Source organism: Halyomorpha halys, unplaced genomic scaffold (assembly GCF_000696795.3).
Source record: "Halyomorpha halys isolate HHAL.00 unplaced genomic scaffold, Hhal_1.1 Scaffold12.1, whole genome shotgun sequence".
Classification (NCBI taxonomy): Eukaryota; Metazoa; Arthropoda; class Insecta; order Hemiptera; family Pentatomidae; genus Halyomorpha; species Halyomorpha halys.
The window spans coordinates 2,608,745-2,635,672 of NW_027109908.1; the positions used below are offsets into that span (position 1 = coordinate 2,608,745).

General features: G+C 33.4%; 1 protein-coding gene across 1 annotated transcript in view; it reads left to right on the forward strand.

Moving 5' to 3' along the window:
- Positions 1–25,226, forward strand: part of Kdm3 (Lysine demethylase 3) — a 497,450-nt gene extending 472,224 nt beyond the window's left edge. The window contains exons 16-27 of the mRNA XM_014418050.3: positions 15,199–17,397; positions 17,560–17,704; positions 17,952–18,082; positions 18,171–18,407; positions 18,516–18,629; positions 19,277–19,435; positions 19,524–19,766; positions 20,129–20,412; positions 20,497–20,738; positions 21,242–21,381; positions 22,622–22,798; positions 23,505–25,226. Coding sequence (XP_014273536.1) covers positions 15,199–17,397; positions 17,560–17,704; positions 17,952–18,082; positions 18,171–18,407; positions 18,516–18,629; positions 19,277–19,435; positions 19,524–19,766; positions 20,129–20,412; positions 20,497–20,738; positions 21,242–21,381; positions 22,622–22,798; positions 23,505–23,789 — 4,356 coding nt within the window. The 3' untranslated portion in view covers positions 23,790–25,226. The remainder of the gene's footprint in view (positions 1–15,198; positions 17,398–17,559; positions 17,705–17,951; positions 18,083–18,170; positions 18,408–18,515; positions 18,630–19,276; positions 19,436–19,523; positions 19,767–20,128; positions 20,413–20,496; positions 20,739–21,241; positions 21,382–22,621; positions 22,799–23,504) is intronic.
- Positions 25,227–26,928: the final 1,702 nt, after the last annotated feature.

The following is a 26,928-nucleotide window of genomic DNA, read 5'->3' on the forward strand; positions in this document are numbered from 1 at the left end:
ACTAGACAATTGGATAATTGACTCTGACCCAAGAGAAAGGAGAGGACCTGAATATTGACGTGGGTGTTAGGAGACACCATATGTGGATAGGGCACCTGACTATACCCAGGTAGTCGAGTGCTGTCCCCCTCCAGGGCTGTCGTAGCCCCATCTGTTACATTAGTCTATCCATTCTAGTCCCGTTCTATTGTCAAGAGGGGGGCTCATTCACCTCGCCCGATATAAAAAGGACTTCGTAATTTGGAATAGACTCATGTGTTCGGGACTAGATTAGAGATGTTATCTTTGGGTTAAACACCGATAGAGTGTATGTGAGTAAACATTTGCTCGTCTGCCTTGTAATGTTTGCTATCTTTCACGTTCACGTCAGTGAAATGCGTAGAGTGTTTTCATTATCATCTCTGATAGTTATATTTAACAATTTATAGTTCACAATTTAGAGTAACATTCTCTGGAGGGATTCCCGTGTAGAATGTACCAAAGTAACCTGTCTACTGTATGAAATACTTCCTCCAAAAAATAAAATATTAAGTTGTGCAAAACAGCGTTAATATTAGGTTTGAATTGTAGACAGGAACGTGGAATTTTCTATTAAAAACGGACAGCTCTCTGAATGTTCCATTAAATGTTGCTAGTGAACAATAGCGTAATTATATACAAATATTTAATTTCCCCTACGAACAAACAGAAAAAAAAGCCTGTGACATACTTCATAGTATAACAAATGGAATTTTATCTGTATTTGAATGAATTAACAAGTTTATTAAAATAAAAATGCCTCACTAAAAGTGGAACAAATATAACATTATCTTATCTCTGCTAAGACGGAATCCATTTGTTTTTTTCTCAAGTTAGCGAAGAGTTGGAGAAGAGGCAAATATTTACCAGAGCGAGATAAGGTTGAACGTCTCGCTCCCGAGTGGTGGGGAAGGTTTGTTCTACTTCTGAAAACTTCTATCTCTCTCTCCCTCTCCCAAGAGTAATTTTTTTAAAGAAACGCCCCTCAGAGTCGTGTCCTGCGCTTGTTTTCCTCTGTTATTTTTATCTAATTGCCTTCTCTAACAGATTAGGAAGAATGTACCGGAGTTGGGTGTTTTTGTTGATCGCATCGTAGTCTCGTTTGGTTTGGTAACTTTCCTAACAGTCAATTCCGTCTTACTAATTGAATGTCCTCAAAGTTTTTTCTTCCAAACTTACGGCACCTTATTCAAATATAACTATATCATACTCAATGTTCTGATTAATTACTATTCTTTTATGTTCGTTATACGTTTCCCTGTCTTGCTTAGTAATTTTATTTATAAAAAAGAATAGAGAATTTATAGACTGTCCCATTTTTGGCACCATACTGAGGTATTTAATTTTAAAGAGGAAGAATTTAAATTTGTAACATGATCAATCTTAATTGCTGATCAATATTTTCATTTAATCCTTTTCTTTTTTTTTTAGTTTAATGATTATAATAACAAGAAAAAATAATCTCTTTGCTCTTTTTCCAGATAGGAAACGTGACTACATTTATTGCTGTTTTATTCCGTTCAGAAGTTAATATTTTCTAGTTATATTTTTTATTTTCACTTTTTTTTCTGTTCAGTAGTTTTGAGGTCATTACTCAACATCGCGATCAGGATATATCTAAGACATGAGGAAGGCTTTAAAAATTTGTTAATTATATTTGAAAATTTTCTCAACCTTGCATAACAATAATATACTTGTAAAAGTTTATTTTTAATTATTTTTTTATTTTTTCACAAATCTATAAAACCGTTACCATATTGATTGATGGTACGGTACGTTTGTGGAAAGTGAGTGCCATATTCAACGAGAATAGCCAACACCGGAATAATGCTTTCAATTTTAATGGATTTATTCGCGGCCATTTTTCCTTCGGATCCTGCATTGTTGCCAACCTTCACGGTTCGCTAGGGGATCGGTTTCTCGGATTCCTTCCCTTCCATTGTCAGTTAACCTTCTTTACGGGTAAAAAGCGTTACTGCCTTAATTTGGAACAAAGTGCCCCTTTTAAGGCCCCGCTCTCTCCACCGCTACCTTCTATGTTCACTTTTTTTTATTAATAGTTTTCCGTTAAATAGGGATTTTTTTACATTATTATTAGATTTACTCATACAATTTGAAATAAACAAAAATCAATTCCTAGGGTATATTTAATTGCACTAATTATTAGAAAGAATGTGTCAAATCTCAACTAATTACAAACTAATTATTTCATAATGACTCTGCATTATCCATCGTTACAATTACAAATATTAAAGACATCTTCTATTTTTACTGTTTTTGATTGAAAACATACAAGAGGAAACAATTTGTCGACTAATTGTCCTCAGTGACCTTGGGAGCGTTCTGATGTTTAAACAATATCATGGTAATTATCCTTGATTATTAAAACAAATGAGAGATAGATAAAGAACCATTTGATAAACGTTGAATTTCTTAATACTACATTGATATTTTCAAATTGGTTTGTAACGTTATTTATGAGCTTTTAATCTGGAAAATAAAAGCGATTTATGTTTTATTGCTTCAAAAAAATATTATAAAAAAAAAACTAGATAAGAACATCTGCAGGTTTTCTGTGTTACTACATTGTTTTTATTATCCTTGAATTGCGTTTTTTCTCGCTTTTAAATATTGTTAACAATTTTCGCCTTAATGTATGATCACATTCGTATTTATTCTAATATACATAGGTTAATATTTTTTTTTTTACTATTGCTATCCATTTTTTCTCCAACCTCAACATTTGACGATCACAACAAAACGCTTGTCCAGTATAACCCTATCTCGACCCTTGCAATTTAGTTTTGCGTCAATGAATATTTCCAGGAAATTCTGAAATAATAAAAAAATAATATTTACATCTAAACACGTACAAAACCAGTCCAGTATTCGCTGAGGTTTGTTAGGTTCAAGTAGAAATATTCCTTATTAATATTAAAAAATAAATGAAAAAATTAATTTTCTTTTTCTCTTTAAATGTTCATGTGACTATACATCAATAGCCAGTCATCCCCATTTGTCTATTTCTTTCACTCAAGCTGATTCTCCACTGGCGAATCTAGCTCATAGAAGGTGAAAAAAAGTTCCTAGAAAACTTTATGTAGGGTATACATAAAAAAATTCACATTTATTATTATATCCTTAATTGAAAAAGTTTATTAAATTTGAACTATACTTTTTAAATAGAAAATTTCTATAATTCTTGATTCGACACTACTTCTCTACAGGTATTAGGAAATTAATAAAACATTAATATGAAAAATATATTTTCATTGATCTAATAAAATTTCTCTGGTTAGCCAATAAATAAGTAATCATGGATAACAGCTTATTAAGTACTTAATAATTAACTGAAATAAAATGTATCAATTTGTATTAATTTTAAAATTATGTTGATGAGGATGTGAAATTACTCTTTAATTACGTTGGAGAGCTTTTCCTGGTCAGTTTTTTATTCATTGATACTGACATTGTTATTACATTCTTCTAAAAAAAAAAAAAATGAGGAAAACATGTTAGTAATTAATTGATTCATCGCATATTTTTAAGTTCCCAGAGGAAATTTTCTAAAGTGACACCTTAAAATTGGCTAGAGGATCTCCAAACAGTTCACAGAGTGCACGCACATCTTGCGAAAATGCGGTTTGCCCCGTGGGATGGTTGTGGAAAGGTTTCGCCTATAAATGGAACATGATGGGAGTGGGGGAAGGGGAGTCGAAAGCCGTATTAGCTCCGGAGTTGTTACGCAAGGGACGAAAGATGGGTCTCCTCGCATCTAATTCATAAGTAACTTCCAAACTTTCTCTTCATCCTCCCTGTGAACTCTTTCCCAATCCATACTCCTCAGATTTGTTTTTTTATTTTATTCATTGTTCCGAGAAGTTGTGGGACATGTGCCAAAGCGGTTAAATTAATTTAAATTCAAGGACTTTATTTCCTCGAGACAGTTAATGGGGTTACTGGTTTCTTTCAGTACGGCTCGTTAGACAATTGTTAAGCCGACTCTATGTTATGGAGTTAACTTTAACGGCATTTTTACGCGCAATTAGAGGCGTGGCTCATTCCCACTTTCTCTAATGATTCATCTTATTAATTAGCGTTTAGTGCTAACCAAAGCCATTTGCGTTATTTATGTAAGTGTCTACGGTATTGCATACGTATTTATGAGTAATGGGTTACGGTTTATGGTTAATTTATTTCCTTAAAACCCGGAGGGAGTCCTCGATAGTAGTTGGCCGCATCTTACATATATTGCTCGTATGGTCTTGACAATCATCATCGTAAATTAAATGAAAAATTTAACATCTTTTTCACACGCATAAAGTCTTGAAGCCTGTTATGTTATGAAATCAATGCAAACATATCAATCTTTAAAAAGATCATCATTATCAACCTCCACTGTACTAAAATCTCCAAGGTCAGACCTTTGCTTAGCCACCTTCCTGTACCATTTTAACTAACCTTATACTTTCATTTCAGTCGTGGCAATACCTTCATTATACATATCGAATGCAGGTCACATAATTCTGCGTTGTGAAGTACCATGTACCTTGTAGAAATAAAAATTATTGAAATTATATTTTAATATGACTTATATTTTGTGCTTATTACATTTTAGAGATTTTTTATTTCTTATTGCATCCAAATGTAATGGAAGCATCGCGACTATTGAAATGAACGTATAAGGTTAAAAAAAAGATATCGTTGCCCTAGATAGATATATAGACACTGTATCTATATATAGATGTATAGACATAGATAGCTGTGAGTTGTTTTATTGATATTGCTGCAGGATTGATAAGCTCGCTCGGCCGTTTTAGTATCATTATTCTAAATAGAAGTTAGTTCTTGAAATAATATTTTTTAATGCTACAATTTCTATTATGACGTATATATCTAGATGGACTAAGGATCGGGAAATATGAACACAATGGCTTGGCTAAGATGGTACATGATCCCAAGGCGATATGGGTATTGGTATTAGTGACAGATGCAGTACACCTTGACCCGAGATCTGACAGGCACTGGCAGGTGGCCAGGCTGGTCCTTGTTCCTCTTTATATATTCAAGCCTTGTCCCTCTCCTCCCCTGACTGCAAAACTCTTTCGGCTTAGGAAACAGGAAGCGGTTGGAATTCAGGATGTCGTTGTTTCTGCTGCCCTCCCCGCATCGGAATAGTCAATTAACTCTTTAGGATCCTCGTTGCTATCAGAAAGCTCTCGGGGGTGTTGGAGTCATTACTATGCTCGCCCCCTCTCCTCCATCTCTTTTTGCCGATCCCTCAATTGGCCACGTGTGTGTAGTCCAATGAAATTTATTTCCCTGAGCCACCGCTCCACATACCGCCCGATCGATAACCCCACTTCGCCTTCACGTTTACATAACTTATTAGCATTTACCTTTAAAGTATCTCGCTTTAAACGCTGCTCTCGTTTTCTAGTTTATGTTTGCAATAACTTTGTAACTGGGTTGGCTGTTGAGCTCGTCGTGTTGTTGAACCTGTATTGCAAAAAATGCTAAATGGCAGCGTTCCAATTGGAACGACTTGTGGCGTATTACAATCACATTATATACTTGGATTAATGTATAATGTGTTACAGTTGATTTGATAAAGAAACTTGGATTATATCAGGACTTGTATTTGTGTAAATTATTTTCATTTAATTTTACAATGATATACCTACCAATTCTTGTTAGCCTACTCAAAAAAAAAACTACCATCAAAAACCGTCTTATACCAAGCAACATTTTGGTTTATAATAACTATTAAGCTAGCTTTATCTTGGATGTAATTATAACATGTTAACTAGAGTTGAATATTTAAGTTGTGCGTCAGAATTAGGCAATTTTATTCATTATTCAGATTATATTTGAACATATTTTTTTTAAACCATGAATGAGCTATTTATCATGTTAACTTGTATAGAAAATAGAGTTTTGTCGTTGTTACGTCATATTTGTTCAGTTGGTTTCTGTATGGTACTGTTACATTTTACTTTCCGTTCTCTTTTTTTTTTTTTTCTTCATATCCTCAAATATACTTTCCCTCACAAAATTCCATTTCAGCTTTGAAAATTTAAATACTCGGTCGCAACCCGATGTTGAAACATTGTAAAATCTATGTAGATGAGACAAGTCTCGTGTATAATTTAGGACCGAAATTCTCTTATTTATAAATCATTCTAAATATATCTTGCGTATCCAGATTACTGGATACCGTATCGCATGTGGTTACCCCATAGACAATTGTCTACTGGTAACGCTCTCAAGTGGTGTAAAGCGTTTTATATCTACTATTTCACTTGGGCCGTTGAAAACTGGAAACAATTCTTTGTTGTATAAACTTCCACATTACAACGGTACAGTACTTTTTAATTTACATTTTGGTTGAGGAATTTATTATGATTTCCTATTATGTCTTAAGTCGAAATGAACAATATAAAGTACATCCCATAACCGATTGCATTTTATTTTCTTATTGAAAATCATACTACATATCTTGTAAGCTCTCCAAGATGTTTTCTTTTTTGCCTTGGCATCCAGGGCAGTAAGGAGAAACCGCAGCGCTTGCAGAGCAATGATGCTGACTACGGACAACCCACGTTGTCAGCACATCCATGGTGGGTGGAAGTGCTGTGTTTTTATCTTACGATCCTCCCGCCATTGCATCCAGGTGGGGCGTCTCAGACTCCCTTTGTTTTTTTTTCCCGGCGTGAATACAGACCATATCTTTTTAAAAAGTAGTCCATATGGTCCTTCGAGACTAGCAGTCGAGTGCTCATATATACACAATAGTAAATTAGCAGCTTGCCTCTGTTGAATTCTTGAATTTAATTGACACTGCAATTTGCTTCAAGTTGACTGCTGCAAGTTGACTTCAGTGCAATACACAGGGAAGCAATGTATCCAAATACTTTTGAATGCCAGTAACGACTTTTTGCCGTCTTCTTACCGATTAAATTCAATAAAATTATTTTACAGAAATTTAAACCATTGTGTTCTAATGGTCGCTTTTTAAAAAGATGCATTTTTCAAATTCATTTGTCTATTAAAATATTAAAAATAACCTCTTTAATACTTTTTAGGCATGAAAGGTATAACTTAAATGTTTTTGTGTTCAATTAATTTCTTTCTGTCAGCCTTTTCTACTTTTATAAGATTAAAGCTGTTCTCAAAGCAAAGATACATTTCGCAGTCTAAAATATTTGTTTTTAAAGTTTTTAAGTTTGATAAATTATTATCCGTTGGTAGTTTTAAGTTTAGTTGTCAATGTACTGTTTTGGTTTTTAATCTTAAGTACAGAAAAAATGCTTTGAACTTCTAGATTCGGATAAAACTTTATTTTTAATGTAGTTAGGTCTTGGAATTGATACATACATTATAATTATTATAATTATATAATATAATACAGTATTGTTTTTGAAGACAGCTCAAAAAAAATTAATTTAATTTTCATTTTTTATATTTTTATGTTAGTTGATTCAATTTTGCGCCGAATTGGTTGATGGTATAATTAAGGAGAGAACATGCTCGGAATTAAAACCCCCACCCCATGGCCGGTCTAAATGGTCCCCCCACTGAGCCTAGACAGGGGCTATATATATAAGACATAATACAGCGGGCTGAAGGAGCGCCCCTGCAGCACCCCACAACCTGCCAGATGATAAGGCAGCCACCGGCTAAAGGATCGTTTTTGCTGTTAGGGGGGAGGGCTTTTACACTCTCCCGCTGAGAATAATCATTACCCCCACCCCCGCATACCTGTGAATCAATGGCAGCCCTGCCCTCCTAGCTCTATTGTTATCTAGCCTCTCTTTCCCTCAATGTTAACAGTTGGATACCACATTGTCTATTGCTCCCGTTATATTTGTAGAGAGGGGCAGCCGGTTCAATGAGTAAACAATCCCTGGGATTAAGTTACATTATTATGTACTGTAATGTTTTTCATCGAGAGTTCATACGAGAGGTTAGTTGCATGGATCGACACGTATCTGAGAAGGGTAATAAAGTATTAAAATAAATAAAAGATAGAAATGACATCGGCGATCAAGAAAATTTAGATTCGTTCAATCTATTGGGATGTATAATAATTGTATATTAGTTAAAAGCTCTTTTTCTGGCCAGTTGAAACGTGGTCGTTAATACCTTTGATCTATTTATAGGTTAAATTTGAAATTAGGAATGGTTCATAGTAGAGACTAAACTGCTAAGTTCGCAAAACATCTCAGCCCTTCATCGAGAGTTATGTTACGTTAAGGCCTCCACGGCTATGTTGTGACTACAAACTATTAACTTGACTAAAGCTTTACCTAAATGGTTTCATAGAATCATCGGTCTTTAATGATAACTCTTCTCAGAATTTTTTTTCTTAAAACAAACCCAATTATCAAATTGATCTATTCGGTTAGCCACTTTCACTCGTGTAAGTTTAATTGATGTCGGGGGTGCTATCGTTATTTATTATTTTTCGTTTAATATCAAATGTAGTAAATTGACCATATTGTATTGATCTTTTGAGCCACTGTAAGTGGATTACGACTACTGTTGCATGATGTTAGTCTTTTTATATTGAGGTTTAAATCTCTGACTATTAAAGCAGGTCTTCTATAAATCTTTGCATTTTACTATAATTAAAAGAGTTTATTGTTAGTAATTAGTTGGTGTTTGTATTTGACTACCAGTTGTGGTACTTGAGTACTTGAACTTACTTTCGTTATTTTTATTTAAGTTTATATTAACAATGAATACTTCCAACTATTACCAGGATTATAGTTCTAAGTGAATTGTGGTTGTTGGACGAATTTACTTTCAATTACTTTCTCCTTGTGGACTCATGTTGTACTTAACCTTGTCTTCTTTTAAATTTATATGCTTGATTAGTTAGTGTATGTATATAAGATATATCGTAAACTAATAAAGCATTCTTCTTTTATGTTTATATGTATAAATGTCCGAATTTTAATATAGGTGTCCTTAATGAAAAACGGATTTTGTTTTGTGACTTCTTAGCTTATAAAGGGACGTTTCTCTTTTGAAAAATACATATTCAAGTCCGACAGTTCTTGTTCGTATTACCTTTTCAAGGTTCAGACTCTTTTGGCTTGTCGTTACATAAAATGTTTTCTGTTCGTGTGTTATCCGGATTAAGGTGGTTCGAAAAGATTAAGTGTTGCGACTGTTGCTTGCTGTATATGTTCCTTCCGTTTCGCTCGGAGGCGGATGGAAGAAAGTCGCATGGGGCGTGCCAGGTATGCGTTACGCAGCCTGGAACAGCTGATGATCCACGTGGAGCGTTGCGTGGATCAATAGTCTATATCTTGGCCCTCCGAGGAAGGGACTGTTGTAGGCAATGAAAACAATAGCGGAGGGTGTTGCCATGGCGACCGTGGATGCCGGCCTAGTTGCCTGTGAAAGGTCAGAGTGTAGGCGGCCTGTCTCCGTTACTTTCATCCTTCCCCCTCTCTCTCCCCCTTCCCATTACTTATTCCTTCTCTGAATCCGTTCTGCGTTGTTGGATTATCTCATGGCAATCGATTATCCTTTGCTATAGTTCTATCGAAATAAGTTTATTACGTTGATGTAATCAATTATAGCTGAACGAATGACTTATATAAGAACTTAAAATAAAAAAATAATGTCAATTGCAGTATTAAAAAAACATTTACAAATTAATCTAAATTTATGTTGAGATCAATTTTATTTTATTTTATATTTTTTTTACATATCAATGCTATTTATAATACTTGTTATAAATATAATCCATTACGTACTTTCCCTCTAGTAGAAGTTGATCCTCTTCTTGGCAACTCCTGAAAACAAAAAATGGCATGACTTCATTTCTATAAATTTTATTATAAGTGTTTATATATTTCCATTAAGTGAAATGAGACATCGCTTTTGTTTTAAACTGCTTTTATTGGATTTAAACAATTTTTAAAAATTAAAAAAAAATATGTTGACAAAGCTATGAATTCCACCTTGTTGCTATGAATTCCACCATCATCGGTCTTAGCAGGTTACCTAGGATCTGGTATTAATATTAACTTAATGTTTATTTTTCACATTCAATCGTTGTTGGTCGTTTGTTGTTCTTATATAGATTCTTAGGAGATTTGAACATTCAAAATTTGTAAACCAATTTCCCCGTGCGGAAATATTGTGTTTCTTAAATAGTGACCGATCCGACGAATAGAATTTTTTTATTATTTTATGTTAGAGATATTCCATAGATTGTACTGTAAACTAGAATTAATTTGTACGAATTCTAGTAGCAGATAGATTTAGGAAAGCGTGTAGAATCTAATAAAGCAATCGCTATCTACAGTACTATCTTCGGAATACGTCCAATTCCAAGCAAAATAAAAACAAAATTTTAATATTTTTGCTGTAGTTACTATTCGTCTGGACAGGCAGGAACGGAGCACTACTTTCTGGGAAGTAAAAAATACAAATTTTTCTAAAAAGTTCTTGGCTGTAATCTTCGGAAACCTCCCGAATTACGGAGATTCCCGTTAACGTCACGGACACTATCGCCCTAATCGTCACATCCATATCTGCCACTGACCCTGAGAGCATCCATCCTTCCTCACTTTCCTCCTTTATATCTCGTCAGTTCCGTCGGCTGCTATCGTCCCTATTATTGTTATCAATTAAATATCTTACTGGTTACGGAGGTGATAGCAAAACTGAAGATAATAATGGAACATCGGCTGAAAGTACACCACAACGGCGCTAAATTTACCTAGTTTAACTGATGTAGTTTAATTATTTCAAAATTAATAGACTACAAGATTTTTTTTTAGAATAGCAAAATGAAGCATGGAACCTTTCAAACTGTTGGGGCCCCTCAGATTGGAGTATTTATTTTTTCAAAAACTTTGGGTTTTATTTAATATTTGAAAAATATGTTGAACTTTCATTCAACCCTCATTTCATGAGGCCCCAGACAGCATGGAATAGATATATAGGGTATGGCTTAGCGGATTTCTATTTACAACACCACCGAAATAGGGCGAGTCTGGTTCACAATGCCCAAGTTGTCATTGGCATCTAAAAATAAATTCTCTCTCACTCTCTTTCTCCTATTTGTTTTTTTTTTTTAATTGCTATTTAATTTAGACTATTGATCTTATTTTTGTGACTAAGACAAGCTAGGTTATCTTACTAGAAATTTATTCGAGGCTGGCTCGCGAAACCGTTACGTGGAACCTTTCACCCCTTACTAACGGTATCTACATCAAGTCTTTTCACACTTTCCATTTCCTATTACTGCATTATTTTTATGGCAAGTCATGAAAGCTTTTAATTGAGTAGTAATTGTGATTGAACTATCCTTCTACTGTAAATTATTATTTATGATATCCATTTTTTTTTCTTTTCTTTGTGTGAAAGTGTAGTAGGAATAAAAGGACCTTTCTTTATTAGTCGGATCTTAATTACTATTTTAAATGGTTTTTTATTACTTTCGAATTTATTTTAGTTGCCTTTTATTCTTATTTATTTTAGCGAATGGGCCATTTGCAAATTCTTCAACCCCAAATGGTTAAAAAAAAAGTGCAAGAAAACAAAATCTTTAAAAATATGTTGCATTATAAATTTTCTTTTGTAATGCATTACATTAATATATAAATAAATTCATATATTAATCAGTTTATATAAAAACATTACTAAGTAAAATTAATCTAAAACGTTCATTATGATTTTTTAATTGTCTTTTTTTACACTTTTATTGGGCTATCAATTAAAATTATTAAGAATTAGGCGATTGGTTAGAATAATATTTGCTAAGAAAAAGATATAAAAAAAACTTGATAAGCATGAGGCAATTCTTGCCAAATGGAAAAATATTTTATTAGGACGTTTGCATAATTTGTTTGAAGTTTCAGAATTAATTGTTACTGCTCATTTTTTAAATTAAAAAATTGTTTTCATCAATAGTATTTAAGTGATCTGTCGATAAAATCTTTATCTTATTTAATGATTAATTGTCTGTTGTGATAATAAATGGAAAGAGGAATAATGAAGTGTTTATGGTTAACTGTAGATTCAGTGTGAGAAGGAGAGTAAATTCCGTAAAACATAAATACGTACTTTTACAAACACTAGATATACTGATCCTAACTGTTAGTAGGACTTTCAACTAATTTTATTTAGTATTTAACTGGCTTACGTATTAGCGAAGATTACATTAAAGATTCAGTTTTAAATAAATTAACTTTCTAGTTTAATTGAATGATTAAATTTTTATGGTTTCTCGAAATAGATTTCTTATTCTTTTCGATTTAATTAAGTATACTACATTTACCAGAGCAAGAAAACTGTATTAGTACGACTTATGGTGAAAACTAATTTAAATTTGCAAGTTAAAAGTTTACGAATAAATCCTGATAGAGTGTGTAATATATTTCAAGAAAAAAAAAGAAAAGGAAAGATAGTGATAATGAAAAAGAATAGTCCTCGTGGAGAGATAAATATGGGAGACAGTTGATATTAGAAATAAAAGAGATGGAGGTAGGGGGGGAAGTAGGCCACCCCCACCCTGCCCCCACCGCCTCCTTTATAGGTTCTGTTTTTCTACCGTTCTTATTTTTTCCCCTCCTCCCACTCTTGTACACATCTGCCTTCCTCTTTTCACCCAAAAATTATTTTACCCGCCCACATATTTCACCTTACTCCAATATTTGCATCTTTTTTTATTCAGCAATAATTATAAATACGATGACCCCTTCGGATATCGTTAGTTGAAATAGAACGTCACATTTCATTTGCCCCCCAGCTGTACTGCTAACAACACTAGGACCTCGCTCACGTAGCAGATGTTAGATGGTAGCTTATTGTTGAATTCTCTTTAATAAAACAAAACACAAATTTAGTGTAACTCAGTTGTTCTTTACAGATTACGCTAATATGATGGAGGTATATGTTTGATTTATTGTAAGATATTGTAGATTCATTGCACGAATATTTTATTTGAAATTTGAAAATATATTTTATTGTTGTCTTTGAACCCATTCAAAAATTATTTCACGTGTTATTTATTCAATGATGATGAAAACTATAGTAGTAATTAATGTGGAATTTCGTATTACCTGACGAGCTTAGTAAATTGATGTTTTATGTACAAAATTATGGTTTTTTATTACATTTAATTTCAACCTGACAAAATTTATTTCTCTTACTTAATTACTTTAATATAATCTATAATCATTAATTATTTTATAAATTTTCCACGTTCCTGTTATGAGAACTAATTAATTAATTATTGCAACACAATTATTAATATGGATTACCACATTCATAAAATCAATGTAAATTCTGAAATGTACTTTGTCATAATCGTTTCCTACTGGTATATATTGCCACTAATGTTTTTAATTTTTACTTAGTTACCAACCCACTATAACCTGTTCATTTGAAATAAAATTTTGTTGGGTTTTATTAGATGGGATTAGCGCCTTTTTTGGCTCTTTTGAGTTCGAAATAATTTTATTTTAAATAAAATTTCTTCTTTAATGCAAAAGCATAGTTAGGTCCATTTGTGAACTATTCCTAAGTAGAATTTTTTTTTCTTTAAAACGATTTCTTCTGTTTTCCATAAGTGTCCAAAATGGTCATAGTCAATATTTCTGTTAATCTTTTCACTTTTATTCTTCCTGTCTGTAATTTTGCAATTTTTCTTGATTTAATTGAAAATTGTTTCATATGTTTTCGTTGTTTTACTCTAAATTATACATTTTGAAAATATTTAATCAAAGCATATGTGAAAATTTTGGTTTGGATATTTTTTAAATGTGTTTGAAATATTTTTGGAGTGTCCAGTTAGTATGCAATGATGATTCAAATTTGTTAAGGAGTTTTATGGGTTCAGAACTAGAATAAATCAAATATTTGATTTATTGTATTCTATTGTTCATCATTAAAGTGTCGTTTTTATTCTATTTATTTTGTAATATTTACTAACCTCACATATTCTTTAGTTGGCAATATGACAATTAAACCCAGAATATATGCTACATGAATTTTATTAGACTGCTTTAATAATGCCACATAACTCATTTCCTATTGCCATTAAAGGCATATAACATTTCTCAAATAAATAATATAAAAAAGGTTTATCAATTTATATTGTATAATATTAATAATTATGTGGTATCAAGTATGTGTTATGTGTCCTTGCCTTAAAAATTTGCTGCACAGTATAGATTTTCAATCACATTTTCTCTTATTAATTGTGATGTTCACATTCAGTGTTTGGTGCTGTGCCTCAGGTGAAAGGTATATTGTGGTTGTTTCTTGGATGTTATGAATTGGTTGATTTGAAGCCTACTTATGCTCCTAGTTTTTCACTTAACTCTTTATGTATTTTTTAAAATCATGAGGAGATGGAAATATTTTTATAATTATTTTAATAATTATATTTTTCCAACTCTATATATCCACAAGCAAATACCACAGATATTCTGGTATTAACTTAAATTTTATAATATAGTTTATGTATTTTACATACAGTAACTATTAATAATTAATGATTTTTGTTTTACAGTGTAGTTAGTTCTTGTTGATGAAGTTGTTGTTTAATGACTCATTTTACAAATCAAAGCGAATTAGAACACATTATTTGTTATAGTAACATATAATATAATTATGGTTACCTAAATTAAAATCATTATTTATAAAATTAAGCGGTTAGGAGTCTTTTATACAAATCTGTTGCCACCATTATATTAGATTATTAACTCGTGTATCCTATTGAGGATATCCCATTGTATGTTTAGGTTAATTCACAGTGAGTTAATGAGTTGAATTACAAGGAAGTATAACAACCCTCTTGATAGCTTGATTGCATAAATGATATTTTTTAATGTTAGTTTTTATAATGATCAAAGACAAAATAGATTTCCAATGAGTATGATATTAAAACAAAGTAAGAATAGAATGTAACAACAATAATATATGTAAATCTAAACAATTAAAATATTCTTAGTGAAGAATAGTCAGATTTAGGGAAATTAGTTTCAGAAAATCCTGCTTGTAATAAAATATTCTTCTGTTTATTAAATTCTAAATTACTCCAAAACAATTTACATTTAGTTATATATTCAGTTTATATTACAACTATGCATCTTTCTAATTTATATGATTTTGGTTATTTTAATTTAATTGTTTATTTTTTTGTTGCAGAACCGAAGTAGTATGTGCTGGATCAACAATTTGCCAGGTCCACGTACAGATGACAAACCACAACACCAACAAACACAGCAGCAGCAACAGCAGGCTCAAGCCCAGGCCCAAGCTCAAGCTCAAGCACAAGCTCAAGCCCAAGCTCAAGCTCAAGCCCAAGCCCAGGCACAGGCACAGGCTCAGGCTCAAGCCCAGGCTCAGGCTCAAGCTCAGGCCCAGCAGCAACAACAACAGGACCAGGCCAGGATGCTGGAGCGAATGCGAGAGAGGGAGAGGGGTTATCACCCTCAGCGATATTTCAAAGTGGACTATCCACCACCCCCGGCTCATAGCAAAGTGAAACAACAGCCGGAAAAGCCACAAGCGTTGCCCAAGGCTGAACCTAACTTCAGCCTGTTTGGTGGCTGTTACCCTGCCTATCAAGCACCATTGACTTTTCTACACCATGAAAAGAAGCCTGAAACCAAGCCAGCATTAGTAGTAACCAAAGCAGTAGAGGATTCAGTCAAGAATACTGTGATCGTTAAAAATGATAAGTCACCTGGTCTTCAGCCACCGAGTCCTAAATTGAGGGAGTACCTTCCGTCTAAGTCTCCATATGAATATAGGTCACCTTCACAGTCCCCTCATACTGGCCCTTATGAAGTTCAAAATCTAGCCAGTATATCGAAAGTTCATGTGCATCGACCTCAGCATTTGTCTCCTCACCAGAGGCAATCACCTCATAGTCACCATAGGCAGTCTCCACATCATAGGCAGTCTCCTCACCACCCACCTTCACCTCATTTGCACCCATCTCCTCCCAGCATCGGCTATACAAAGCCTGCTACTGTTGGTTCTTACCCTTATCCTGCTCCAGTTATGTATGCTGCACCACCAACTACCCCTCCTAAACCCAAAGTTAGCAGTCCATCTCCGCAGATATATTGTAAGCCCAGGCCATTGAGCAGGAGTGCTGAGGTACCTAAACCCCTTACACCATCTCCTTATCAGCAGGTCTCTCAGCATAATTTACCACCTCCAGCTCAGATGGCTAGTACTGGTGGTCTTCCTCCTCCTCCAGCAGCACATGCAGTCACAAAAGGTTATGGCTTAGCTGTTAAGCAGCAGCCACCATCCTCTCCACCAGGTCCAGGTCTGGCAATTACACCTGCCTTTCAAACACAGCCTCTTGATTTAGGTGTTGCCAGGGAAACCAGTAGTCCTAAGCGTAAGTCTGAAAGCCCTCAACCAGAAGCAAAGAAAATCAAGACTGAAGAGGAACCAGTAATTAATAGGACCAGCGAATCCAGCCCACTTCCTACAATTACTACTATAACTCCCTCGCCGCAAGGCAGAGAATCTCCAAGGCCAGTTCATAAACTGAAAAAGGCTTGGTTACAGAGACATTCTGGTGAAGATACGAACACGACTGAAGATGTTAAAGGTGGGGGAGTATGTGTTACACTGCCAATGCCTGTCACATCCACTGCTGTGGTGCAGCCATCTGTATCTCTTCATAGTATAGGAAGTATGGCAGTCAATTCGATAAAGAAACCTAAACAGAGTCGGAAACCGAAGGAACTCAATGGACATGTTCCAAGTAAAAGTCCAGAGGCCGACGATTCTTCGTCTTCTGATCCTGAAAGGAAAGCTACTCCTCAGAAACGTATTCCACCAAAGGTGAAAAGGAAGAAGGGGGGTAGAAAAAGTGTGCCTGAAGAGACTAAACGGAAAAAGACTAGTGTTTCTAGTACTGATAGTGAAAAAGAAAGTGGTAGTGATAAAGAATCTGACACAAACAGCACTGTGGGAAGTAAGAAGAAAGAAGAGAAGAAGTTAGAAACAGCAGTCATTGGTAAGAAAAGGGGGAGGCGACCTAAATCTACGCCTTCAAAAAACGGAAATGAGGATGAGTCGCGGAAGTCTAAAGGTTCTTCAGAGGTTGAATCTTTAGTAGCTCCACAACGCGACTACATCCAGAAACCTAGCGTGGGGCAGTTAAAGAAAACAGGAGAAAGTTTTTTGCAAGATGGACCATGTTTTGAAGTTGCACCGAAATTAGCTAAGTGTCGTGAATGTAGGTGGACCCCTAATCAGAGGAACAGGAATATGCCTAACATTTTCTGCAGATTTTATGCATTTAGAAGATTGAGGTATACGAAAAATGGACAACTTGCGATTGCTGGTTTCTCAGATCCTCACAGGGATGCTTTGCCGGTAATTCAACATAATTTTATTTGGTTTTAATATTGATTTATATAAGTCTAATTTTTATTATTTCATTTAAATAAATCGAGTAATTAATTCAATATAATATATAATCATGGATTAGTTTATGATGTGTGGGTTTATTTTTAATCTATCATTTCAATTTAACAGGAGGACTTAAAACTTTGGCTACCTGGCTCAGCACCGGCAGGCCTTGACATAGATATGTCACGGTTCCTATTAGCTCAGTTGGGAGACCAGTTCTGCGATCTTCTTCAGCAAGAGAAAGAAGCAATATCAATTCACATGGCTGAAGGCAAGTACCTAATTAGGATTTTTTCCTAAAAAAATATTTATTTGCCGACTAAATTGTGTAATAGACCTAAAAATATATGAAAAAAAAAAATTACTGATCAGTTTTGAACTCATGAGTCACTTATTTTTCTCATAACTATCAAGAAATAACTTAATTCTTGCATATATTTTGCTTTTCACTATTTTTTTTTTTTTTTTTTTAATTCAGTCGTTATAACAATTTCAATATTTTTTAATGTTATTTTTAGACAAAACAATAGCATGGAAACGAGTGGTACAAGGAGTTAGAGAAATGTGTGATGTTTGTGAAACAACGTTATTTAATTTCCATTGGGCCTGTGGGAAGTGTGGTTTCGTCGTCTGCATTGACTGTTATAAGGTTTGTTCTTTGTTCGCTGCAATTTTTTGAAACTGATTAATGCTTTGTCTGCAAATGAATCTTATTCGTTTTGTTTCTTGTTCTTCAGGGCAGGAAAACAGGCGCATTGAAAACCTGGGGAGAACCAGGGCGTGACCGTGACGATGTTTCATGGCTGCTGTGTACCAATAGGCAAGCCCATGAACAGGAAAAACTGATGCTCACACAAATCATAGCAGGGGATTCATTAGCACAAATTGGAAGGAGAATACACGATGCCAGGCATTCGTGGGGAATTCCACAACGCTGTGCATGCTCTGAATCGTCACTCAATGGTCTGGTTAAGGTGAGCTAGCTCCAGAATAATTAACCATTAAGCTTTTTTTGGCATTGTCCATGTTTCGATGTATTTTTTTTTTTTTTAGTTATTTATATGAGCTTTTTTGTTTTGTAGAAATGTAAAGAACTAAATGGCACCAGTGATAAGAAAAATGATGAAAGTAATTCTCCTCTTTCATGGTTAGCAGATGTGGCGCTATCTGAAGACAAAAAATCAGGTTCATGCGAGGTAAATAATGGAATCATAAATTTAGATTTGGAAAGTAATATCTGATGTGGTACTGTGATTATTTTTAAATATTAAAATAAAAATGATCACTAAGGCTCATTTTTCTTATCAATTCAACAAATTTAATTTGTCAATTTTTGAATGCTCTAATGTCAAAATTAATCTTAAAAAGGTGTAGATCAATAAAAAATAATAATGTCTACATCAGGCTTGTTCTAATAAATGTATATTTTTAAAAACTCATTTAACTGATATTAAAATCTCATTTAGAATTTTGGACAATATAAATATGCTTTTTTTTTTTTAAGTCTAATAAATCTTAAGTGTAGATTAAATAATTTAACTAGCTGATTTTTTTTTTCATAAGCCTACATATTGAATAAAGTGGCAATGGTTTTGCTTTTCAAGCAGCTGTTAGTTACAAAATTTAATTATGATCAGTCTAAACTTTTATTCTGTTTAATTGCTGTATTACAAATTATAAGTGAAAGTATAAGGTTAGTTGATTTAACTTTTAACATAATATTTTCTCTTGATCTGGCTTCTGTATTGATTTTTTAACAACTAAAAAAAGTCATTGCCCTTGTGAACCAAACCTATATATTATTAGAAGTATTTTTTCAGTAATTTTTGTACTTTTATTATAGGACGTGAGTTCTCTGAAAGAAGAAGAAGACAAGGAGGCATATTCGACCCTGCGTGAACTCCTCATTAGGCCAAGTAGTAAAAGCAATGGTTCCAGGTCCAATTCTCCCGTCACAAGGCTTCCTGGCAAAAGGCCTCCACATCTTGAAACATTAGATCAGGTAAGCGCGCGTCAAAGAAGTTTACTTATTTTTTTGCCTTTACTACATGAAACTTTAGGAGTGGACTAATTAAATTTTATTACTCTAGGTCATCAGTACTGTGATCGAGGCATCCGTCCCTACAGCAAAAGATGAGTTACAAGGAGGAGAATTAAAGCATTTCATTCGGCGTTTCAAGAACATAGCCGCAAAGGAAACATTACCAGCAAGGGTCATGACATTGACCGAAAGTAAACAGCTGTATCCTGGAGTACCTCATTCTTGGTTGTGCGATGGGAGGTTGTTAAGGTTACACGATTCAAAATCGTCCGACAACTTCATAGCTTTCCAGGTAACTAGTATGACAAAATTCAGCTCTATTCAGGTCCTCAATCAATTGCTTATTTCATTTCAGTGTTATTTTGAAATACTTATAATAAAAATAAGTACATTCTTGATTAAATCAAAAAAATTAATCTTTGAATAAATTTTCTTGTTTATTATGGGTTACATTATATCTTGTACTGGTTTTTCCTATAAAGTTATAATGACACAGGAAAGTTTATAAATAAATACCGGGGGTCTTCATTAGTTTTCATGAAAGTGATGGAAATCTTGTGGTGTCAATATTAAAATCCTCTATACTAATTTTACAAATTTTCAAATATTATAAAACTTATTTTTTTATTTCTTAACATTGGTTTTGTTTTACAGGATCAGTGGAAAAGAGGGCAGCCAGTATTAATATCAGACCTAAGTAAAGAACTTGATGAAGAATTGTGGACACCAGAATCATTTTTAAGGGATTTTGGTGACTCGAAAAATGATCTCATTGACTGTAGTTCAGGGAACACAGTTTCCTCTCAGCCGATGAGGAAGTTCTGGGAAGGTTTTGGTTCCATTTCTAAAAGGTTAAAAGATGATAAGGGACAACCTATGATACTCAAACTTAAAGACTGGCCACCTGGAGAGGATTTTGCAGAAATGCTTCCATCTAGGTAATAATTTTTAATTAATTAATTAATTGAACTTAAAGTTATTTTTGTTCTAAAATTAATTTGTGTAACTTCATTTTTTTACAGGTTTAGTGATTTAATGAAAGTTTTGCCTATGGGAGATTACACCCAGCGGGGAGGCAGGTTGAATCTTGCATCTCGCCTTCCAGAATGTTTTGTTAGGCCGGACCTCGGGCCAAAGATGTATACAGCATATGGTTCACCAACTGCTGGCACTACTAACCTCCATCTTGACATATCTGATGCTGTTAATGTCATGGTGTATGTTGGAATTCCATCAGATGTTGATACGGATGCTTATACCAAAGGTTATTATCATTGTATAATTATTAGATTTATTTAACTCTTCTAGTAACATCTAGGAAATAACTATGTGATTTTGGTGTGAGGGTTCTATTTTCTGCTTTAAATTGGGTTTGGGGATCAGCTTTCAAAAGGTTAGCTGAGACCCTGTTATCTTAAAAACTGAATTGTGTCACAACAGCATAGGGTTAAATAAATTGTGTCACAACTGCAATTGTGTCGATATAAATAGTTGGCAACTCAATAAATTTTTTTTTTGTTCTCTAAAAGGACAAGTGTCAAATTCATAGACATCACTGAAGTAATTAATAAGATAAACTGTTGTTCAACGTTTGCCTTGTCATTAAGATGACATTATATTGGTCTATAGTCATGGTGTTGAGATTTGTTTTCATGCTACAGAGTTTAGGCAACAACATTCCAAGGGTGGTCAGATTAGGTTTTAAATATTGTTTTAGTTTCTATGACTTTGTTATAACTTTATCTAACGTTCTGTTTTGTATTACAGATGCATTAAAAGCCATTGATGAGGCTGGCTGTGATGTGATAACGAAGCGGCGTGTGAGAGAGAAGGGCCAACTGCCGGGTGCCCTCTGGCATATCTACATGGCTAGAGATGCTGATAAGATCAGGGACCTCCTCAATAAGGTAATTTCACTTCTTTAACATCCTGTTTGAGCAATGAACAGAATATATTTCTAATTTGTATTTATTAAATTTAAGCAGCTGTTAAGTGGGGTAGAATCAATCGAAGACCACATTTTTAAATGATTAATTTCAGTAAAATTTATTTAGGTGATATTGTTTCTTTCATCTCAAATTGACATCCAGAAGTTCCAATCTTTTAAGTTTCTTTTCTAAAAATTGTTACGGTTGTCTTGATCAAATCAAAGCACTGGCAATACCTAGGTAGATTAGTGGTTGGTGGGGGAGGGGAACCATAGAATGGGGAGAGAGTCAGTGACCTGCGAGGGACCGAGGAAAGCAGTGGGGAGTGCGATTGTTTGAAGCGAGCCTTAGATCTCGAGGATTGTGGCAGGTCATGTTCATGCTGCTGGGGAAGGTGAGACGGAGGAGATATCGGACAACTGTGTATTCTACCTGGAGTGCACTCAAGTACTATATGGGGTTCAAACCAAATTTTAATTTATTTTTATTTCATGTTCCTCGTTTGGGTAATAGTGTAAATTGAGTTAATAAGGTTAAGCATTTAAGTGAAGGTTAAGTCAACCTATATGTTTTGTTTGTTTTATTTATTGATAAGAATTCTTTTTTTCCTTTTTCATTCTGTGTAAATATATTTCTTTTATTATTAAACTTAAGTTCTAGTTTTTTTGCTGTTCTTTTTTTTCTCTAATATGCACCGTTTCCAATTTACTTATGTTTTTTGTTGCTCAGTTAATGTCACAGTAATTCCACAGGTGGGTAGGTATCATCCCAAGTTTTACTGTTATCTACATGTAAAGGTATTCGCCAATGGTCATAGTTCAATAATTGTTGAAATATAGGGGTATATTGGAGTTACCATTTCGGGGTTTTCGTTATTTCCAAATTAAAAATAACATGGGACCTAAGGAGCGATTCCTTCTTTATCGGTTTTTTTACTTTAAATTTTCAGAAGTGAAATATTGAGTTTTTCCTTCAATATAAGAATAAAAAATCGTCAAATTCAATTTTTCTCAAGATAATATAATTTGTTACACATTTTTATCCAATTGTATCTTTAATTTTATTCAATTTCAATTTTAACAACCATGTTTTTCTATTATCAGAACCTATTTTCTATTGTTTTATCACTGTTAATCCAGGTTCTACTGTTATGTGAATATCTATTAGTATTTATTAAATCTTTCCTTTTAATTTAACCATAATATTTTATTTGTTATAGGTTGCTTTAGAAAAAGGTGCTCGTCTTGAACCTCACCATGATCCCATTCATGACCAGTCGTGGTACCTTGATGGTGAGCTGCGAGATAGGTTGTACAGAGAATATGGTGTTGAAGGGTATACCATAGTCCAGTGTCTTGGTGATGCTGTGTTCATCCCTGCCGGAGCCCCCCACCAGGTTTGTTTTGTATTAGTATTTATAAATTATTTTATAGTTATTCTTAAGTACTCGTTCTTCAGTTTATTCAGCTCCTCATAGAATGTAGAAAAGATTTTAAAACGAAACAGGTATTGAAAATTAAAATTTGGTCTAAAAGTTTTATCGATCATTCCATTTACCCTCTGTTAGTCACAGACTTATCGTAACACTGTCCTGACTAATTGAACAGTTCAAGTTTTTCAAAAATGCTCTTTTCAAATTGAACATTAGTGAAATAATTTTTAATTTAACTGGTTGTTAAAATAGTTTTAATTTGAAACAAAGAACGAAATTACTTTATGTTTTGTAAAAATATTTCACTTGTTATGTTTTAGAAAATTAGTTGATTGTGTTTTCATGATTAGTCGCAATGCATCTTTCAGTAAAACAGATATATGTTACATTTTAATGGTTGATTCCGTATTGGAAATATTAAAGATGGAATATTTTACATAGGAATATTTTAAATGAACAATACTGTTTTGAAAAATGGTAGTGTATTAGAGTTGTGGTTGGAAAGTCAGGTAAAACTGATATTTCCCTCCCGGTCTTATTAATTAGGTGGGACTGTATGAGGCATGTTAGATAGCCAAATTTATTCCATTCTAGTTTTTTTTTTTTTTTATGTATTAGTAAGGTTTAGATTTAGTTTTTATAGTCATTTAATATATATTTTTGTCCACAGGTTAGGAATTTACACAACTGCATAAAGGTTGCAGAAGACTTTGTTTCACCAGAAAATGTGTCACATTGTTTCCACCTGACCCAGGAGTTTCGAGAGCTATCCGACACTCACACCAACCACGAAGACAAACTGCAGATCAAAAACATCATGTACCACGCGGTGAAAGACTCATTGGCTGTTCTAGCAGCAGCTGAAAACCAGCAACAGCAGGATCAGTCAAGTGATCAAGAAGTTAAGAAAGAACCTGAGGACAGTATGTCCAATGGGCAACAGTCAGCCACGTAGCCAAAAGGCAATCAACGACATATGGACGTTGTTAAAAAACGAATGTGCACATTATCTTGTTCATATATAGACACCTTCTTTTATCAGTGTATATAGAAATGTTTATTATATATATTATACATATAAATAATTATGTATACATACACAAAAAAAAATATTGTTTTGTATATATATTTTGTACATTTTGTCCATTTTTCAAACATTATCAACGATACATTCTCATGGTGACAAAAATAATGAAGAATATTCTATTGTTGTTTGCTCATCGATTGTAGATGCAAGTTTCGTTACAAAATTAATGAAAAGATGTAAGGGATTAATTTCTGTTTTTTCTTTTTTTTGTTGTAAATATTGTAATTAAAACGTGGCTTTAAGAAAAAAAAATTAAATAATCCTGCCCTACTTTACACTTTTTCTACAAGGATTAGATTTAATTTGTAGATTAAAGGAATTTTCAATTGGATAATAAAACAATGTTGTTATTTTTTTGTTTATAATTATTTTTTGTTGCCCCAGTTTCACAAGTGCTTTTTTTTTCCTTAACTTAGAGGAATTGGGGCACCCGTGATCTCACTAAATGTTAAATGGAGAGTGCAATGTGCATTTGTCTATTTTATAAATGGATGAATAGTTAATTATATACATATAAATATATATATATTATGAGCTATTATTTTATAGTTGAAAAAAGTAATATGATAAATAAAAATGTTTTTTCTTCCCATCTGTAAACAGTGTGTGAAGTGATGATAGTTGAGAGTGAAGTATAAAACAGAATATATAAACCAGCTGGTACTTAACTGTTGTAATTTTTCACTTTTACTCGTTACCAATAATAATTACCATTGTCTCTTGTGTATATACTTATGCGAAGACTTTTAGAGACAGGTAAAAGAAAGTTTTTATAAGTGTGATCGTTTCTTCCTTTCTTACGTTCACTGTTTTCTATCAATCTGAGTGTAAAGGCATGGGTGGGCGAGAATGTATTTGATGTTCATTTCTTTTGTTAACTTTAGAAACTAATTGTTTGTTCATACCAGTATGTCCATTATCACAACATTTTGTTCCAGTTAATAGCCTTTTATGGTTTTATTGGTTTGTTATTTATTATTTTATTGTTGACTTGTTTAAGTTTGTTTTTAAAAATACCGAAAGATGTAGATATTGTAGAAGTGCCGATATGGATGTACACACCAGAGGCCTTATTGTTTTTATTTATTGACTGAAAGTTCAAATAGTTTCTGATCAGAAAAACATTTATTTTAGTTAGCAAGACTTGTAAAAGACATTTATGTTTAAAATAATTACTGTGTATTTGATAAATGCATTTCCAATTTAAATATAAAAGGATATAAACTGGTCCATATGTTCTTCAGCTTGTATATTTATGGATTTCGTATTAAATTTCAGAAGTAAATATATGTATTATAAAATTTATTTGTAGCTTTTTTTTTTGTTCCTTGGATGTTATCTTAATGTACTAAAACCAGTGGATTTTTCATATTAACTAAATCCATTTTATGCAAAAAAGTTAAAATTACTTTAATTTCAGTTAATGATGATGAACTTCCCTCGTAGGATTTTGCTTATTTAATTTGGAAATAATTAAATACTTTGTCTATGGAAGTATTTGATAAGCTTACTCATCCAAAGTAAATAAAACCAAGTGGTTTGTGGTATCATTGCATGCAGTGAATGGGTATTGGTAAGAGTGTTGTAATAATTAACTAATGGAGAAAAAGGTGTCCCTGCTTGCATTACATGCTTTTATAACTTCACACTTGTCAAGTACCCAAACTTTTTAATAAATGTTAACTAAATGTTTAAAAAACTTAGTACATTCAGGGATATTTGACAATCAAAGCCCTTTAATAAAATGTAAGGAAAAACAATGTGGAACATATTCAGGGGTGGTGTAATCCTACTCTCCTTCAGAGCATTAGTGAAATCAAGGCCATGTGCATGGAGCTTATGTTTATGCTAAGGTTAATAGCAATGTCTGCCATGGCACTGGTCCATCATAAGGCTCAGCCGCAGGGCCGCCTTTTTGGTTTCACTTTTCCTAGCAGTGTATCCCATCCCTTTCCCTAAGATAGGATCATAAAGGTTTGTGTTTTTGGAGTTATTTATATAGTGTGAAAAGTATAATAATAAAATGTATAGGTTATTTCTATCTGCATTATCAGATAGTGGATGTATTAGATTTATATCTAAATACAGCCACACTATTATACAGTTAGGATGTACATTTAGACCTCTATTAATACAGGATTTACTATTTCATTGGAAAATATTAGAGTTTAGCACTGTTTCAAAGGGTGAGAAGGCACTTTTTTCATAACCCCTAGTACATTCATGGTCTTATGGGTTTTAGAGGTTTCAGTTAAATATATTCTCCCCACTTCATTTGACCACCTTTAACATATATTCAGTAGACATCACTGCTAGAAGGTTGTTTTTCAGGCAAAAATACCATGAAAGTGGAAATGAGTTTCAGTAAAGATTAAGTCATTTCCACATGTTTTTAATATTTTTTGCTCCTCTACACCAGCTTTAAACAGTTAGCGGGCCTGGAAATTGGTATGTGAATTTTGTTAGTGATAGAGAAGTGCCATTTGGAGGTCAAGACTGTTTTCTTTCATTGCTGCCATCTTCTTGCAGATTTGCACACCTACAAAGCTCCTCCATATTTAGTTAGGGGATTGAAAATATTTATTTTAATTGAGATGGAGCTGAAGAACTGCCAGTTTGGTTGGGTTTTGTACTTTTTGCTTCTACTGCCACCATTTTTTCCATGATTTTGTGTACCTGTACAGTACAATGCCCCTTGACAATTTTTATGTGAATTAGAGTGGTTTTTTCTCTCTCCCTTTCCATAATTTATGATTGCGTTATGTATCATTAATAAAACATAATCAATATTCATCTGTATTCCAAACAAGAAATAAGGGAAAATTAAAAGCTAAATGCCAGAGCTTTGTTCCTCAAACGTTATATACATCCTGCCTAATTATATTCTTCTCTTTCTACTTCTACCCTCCATTGCCCTGTCTGTGATTAGCATACAAACCAATCATATTCCCAAGGCTGGGATTTTATTCAATTTACGATATGATACTTTTAGCTATTATCATCACCT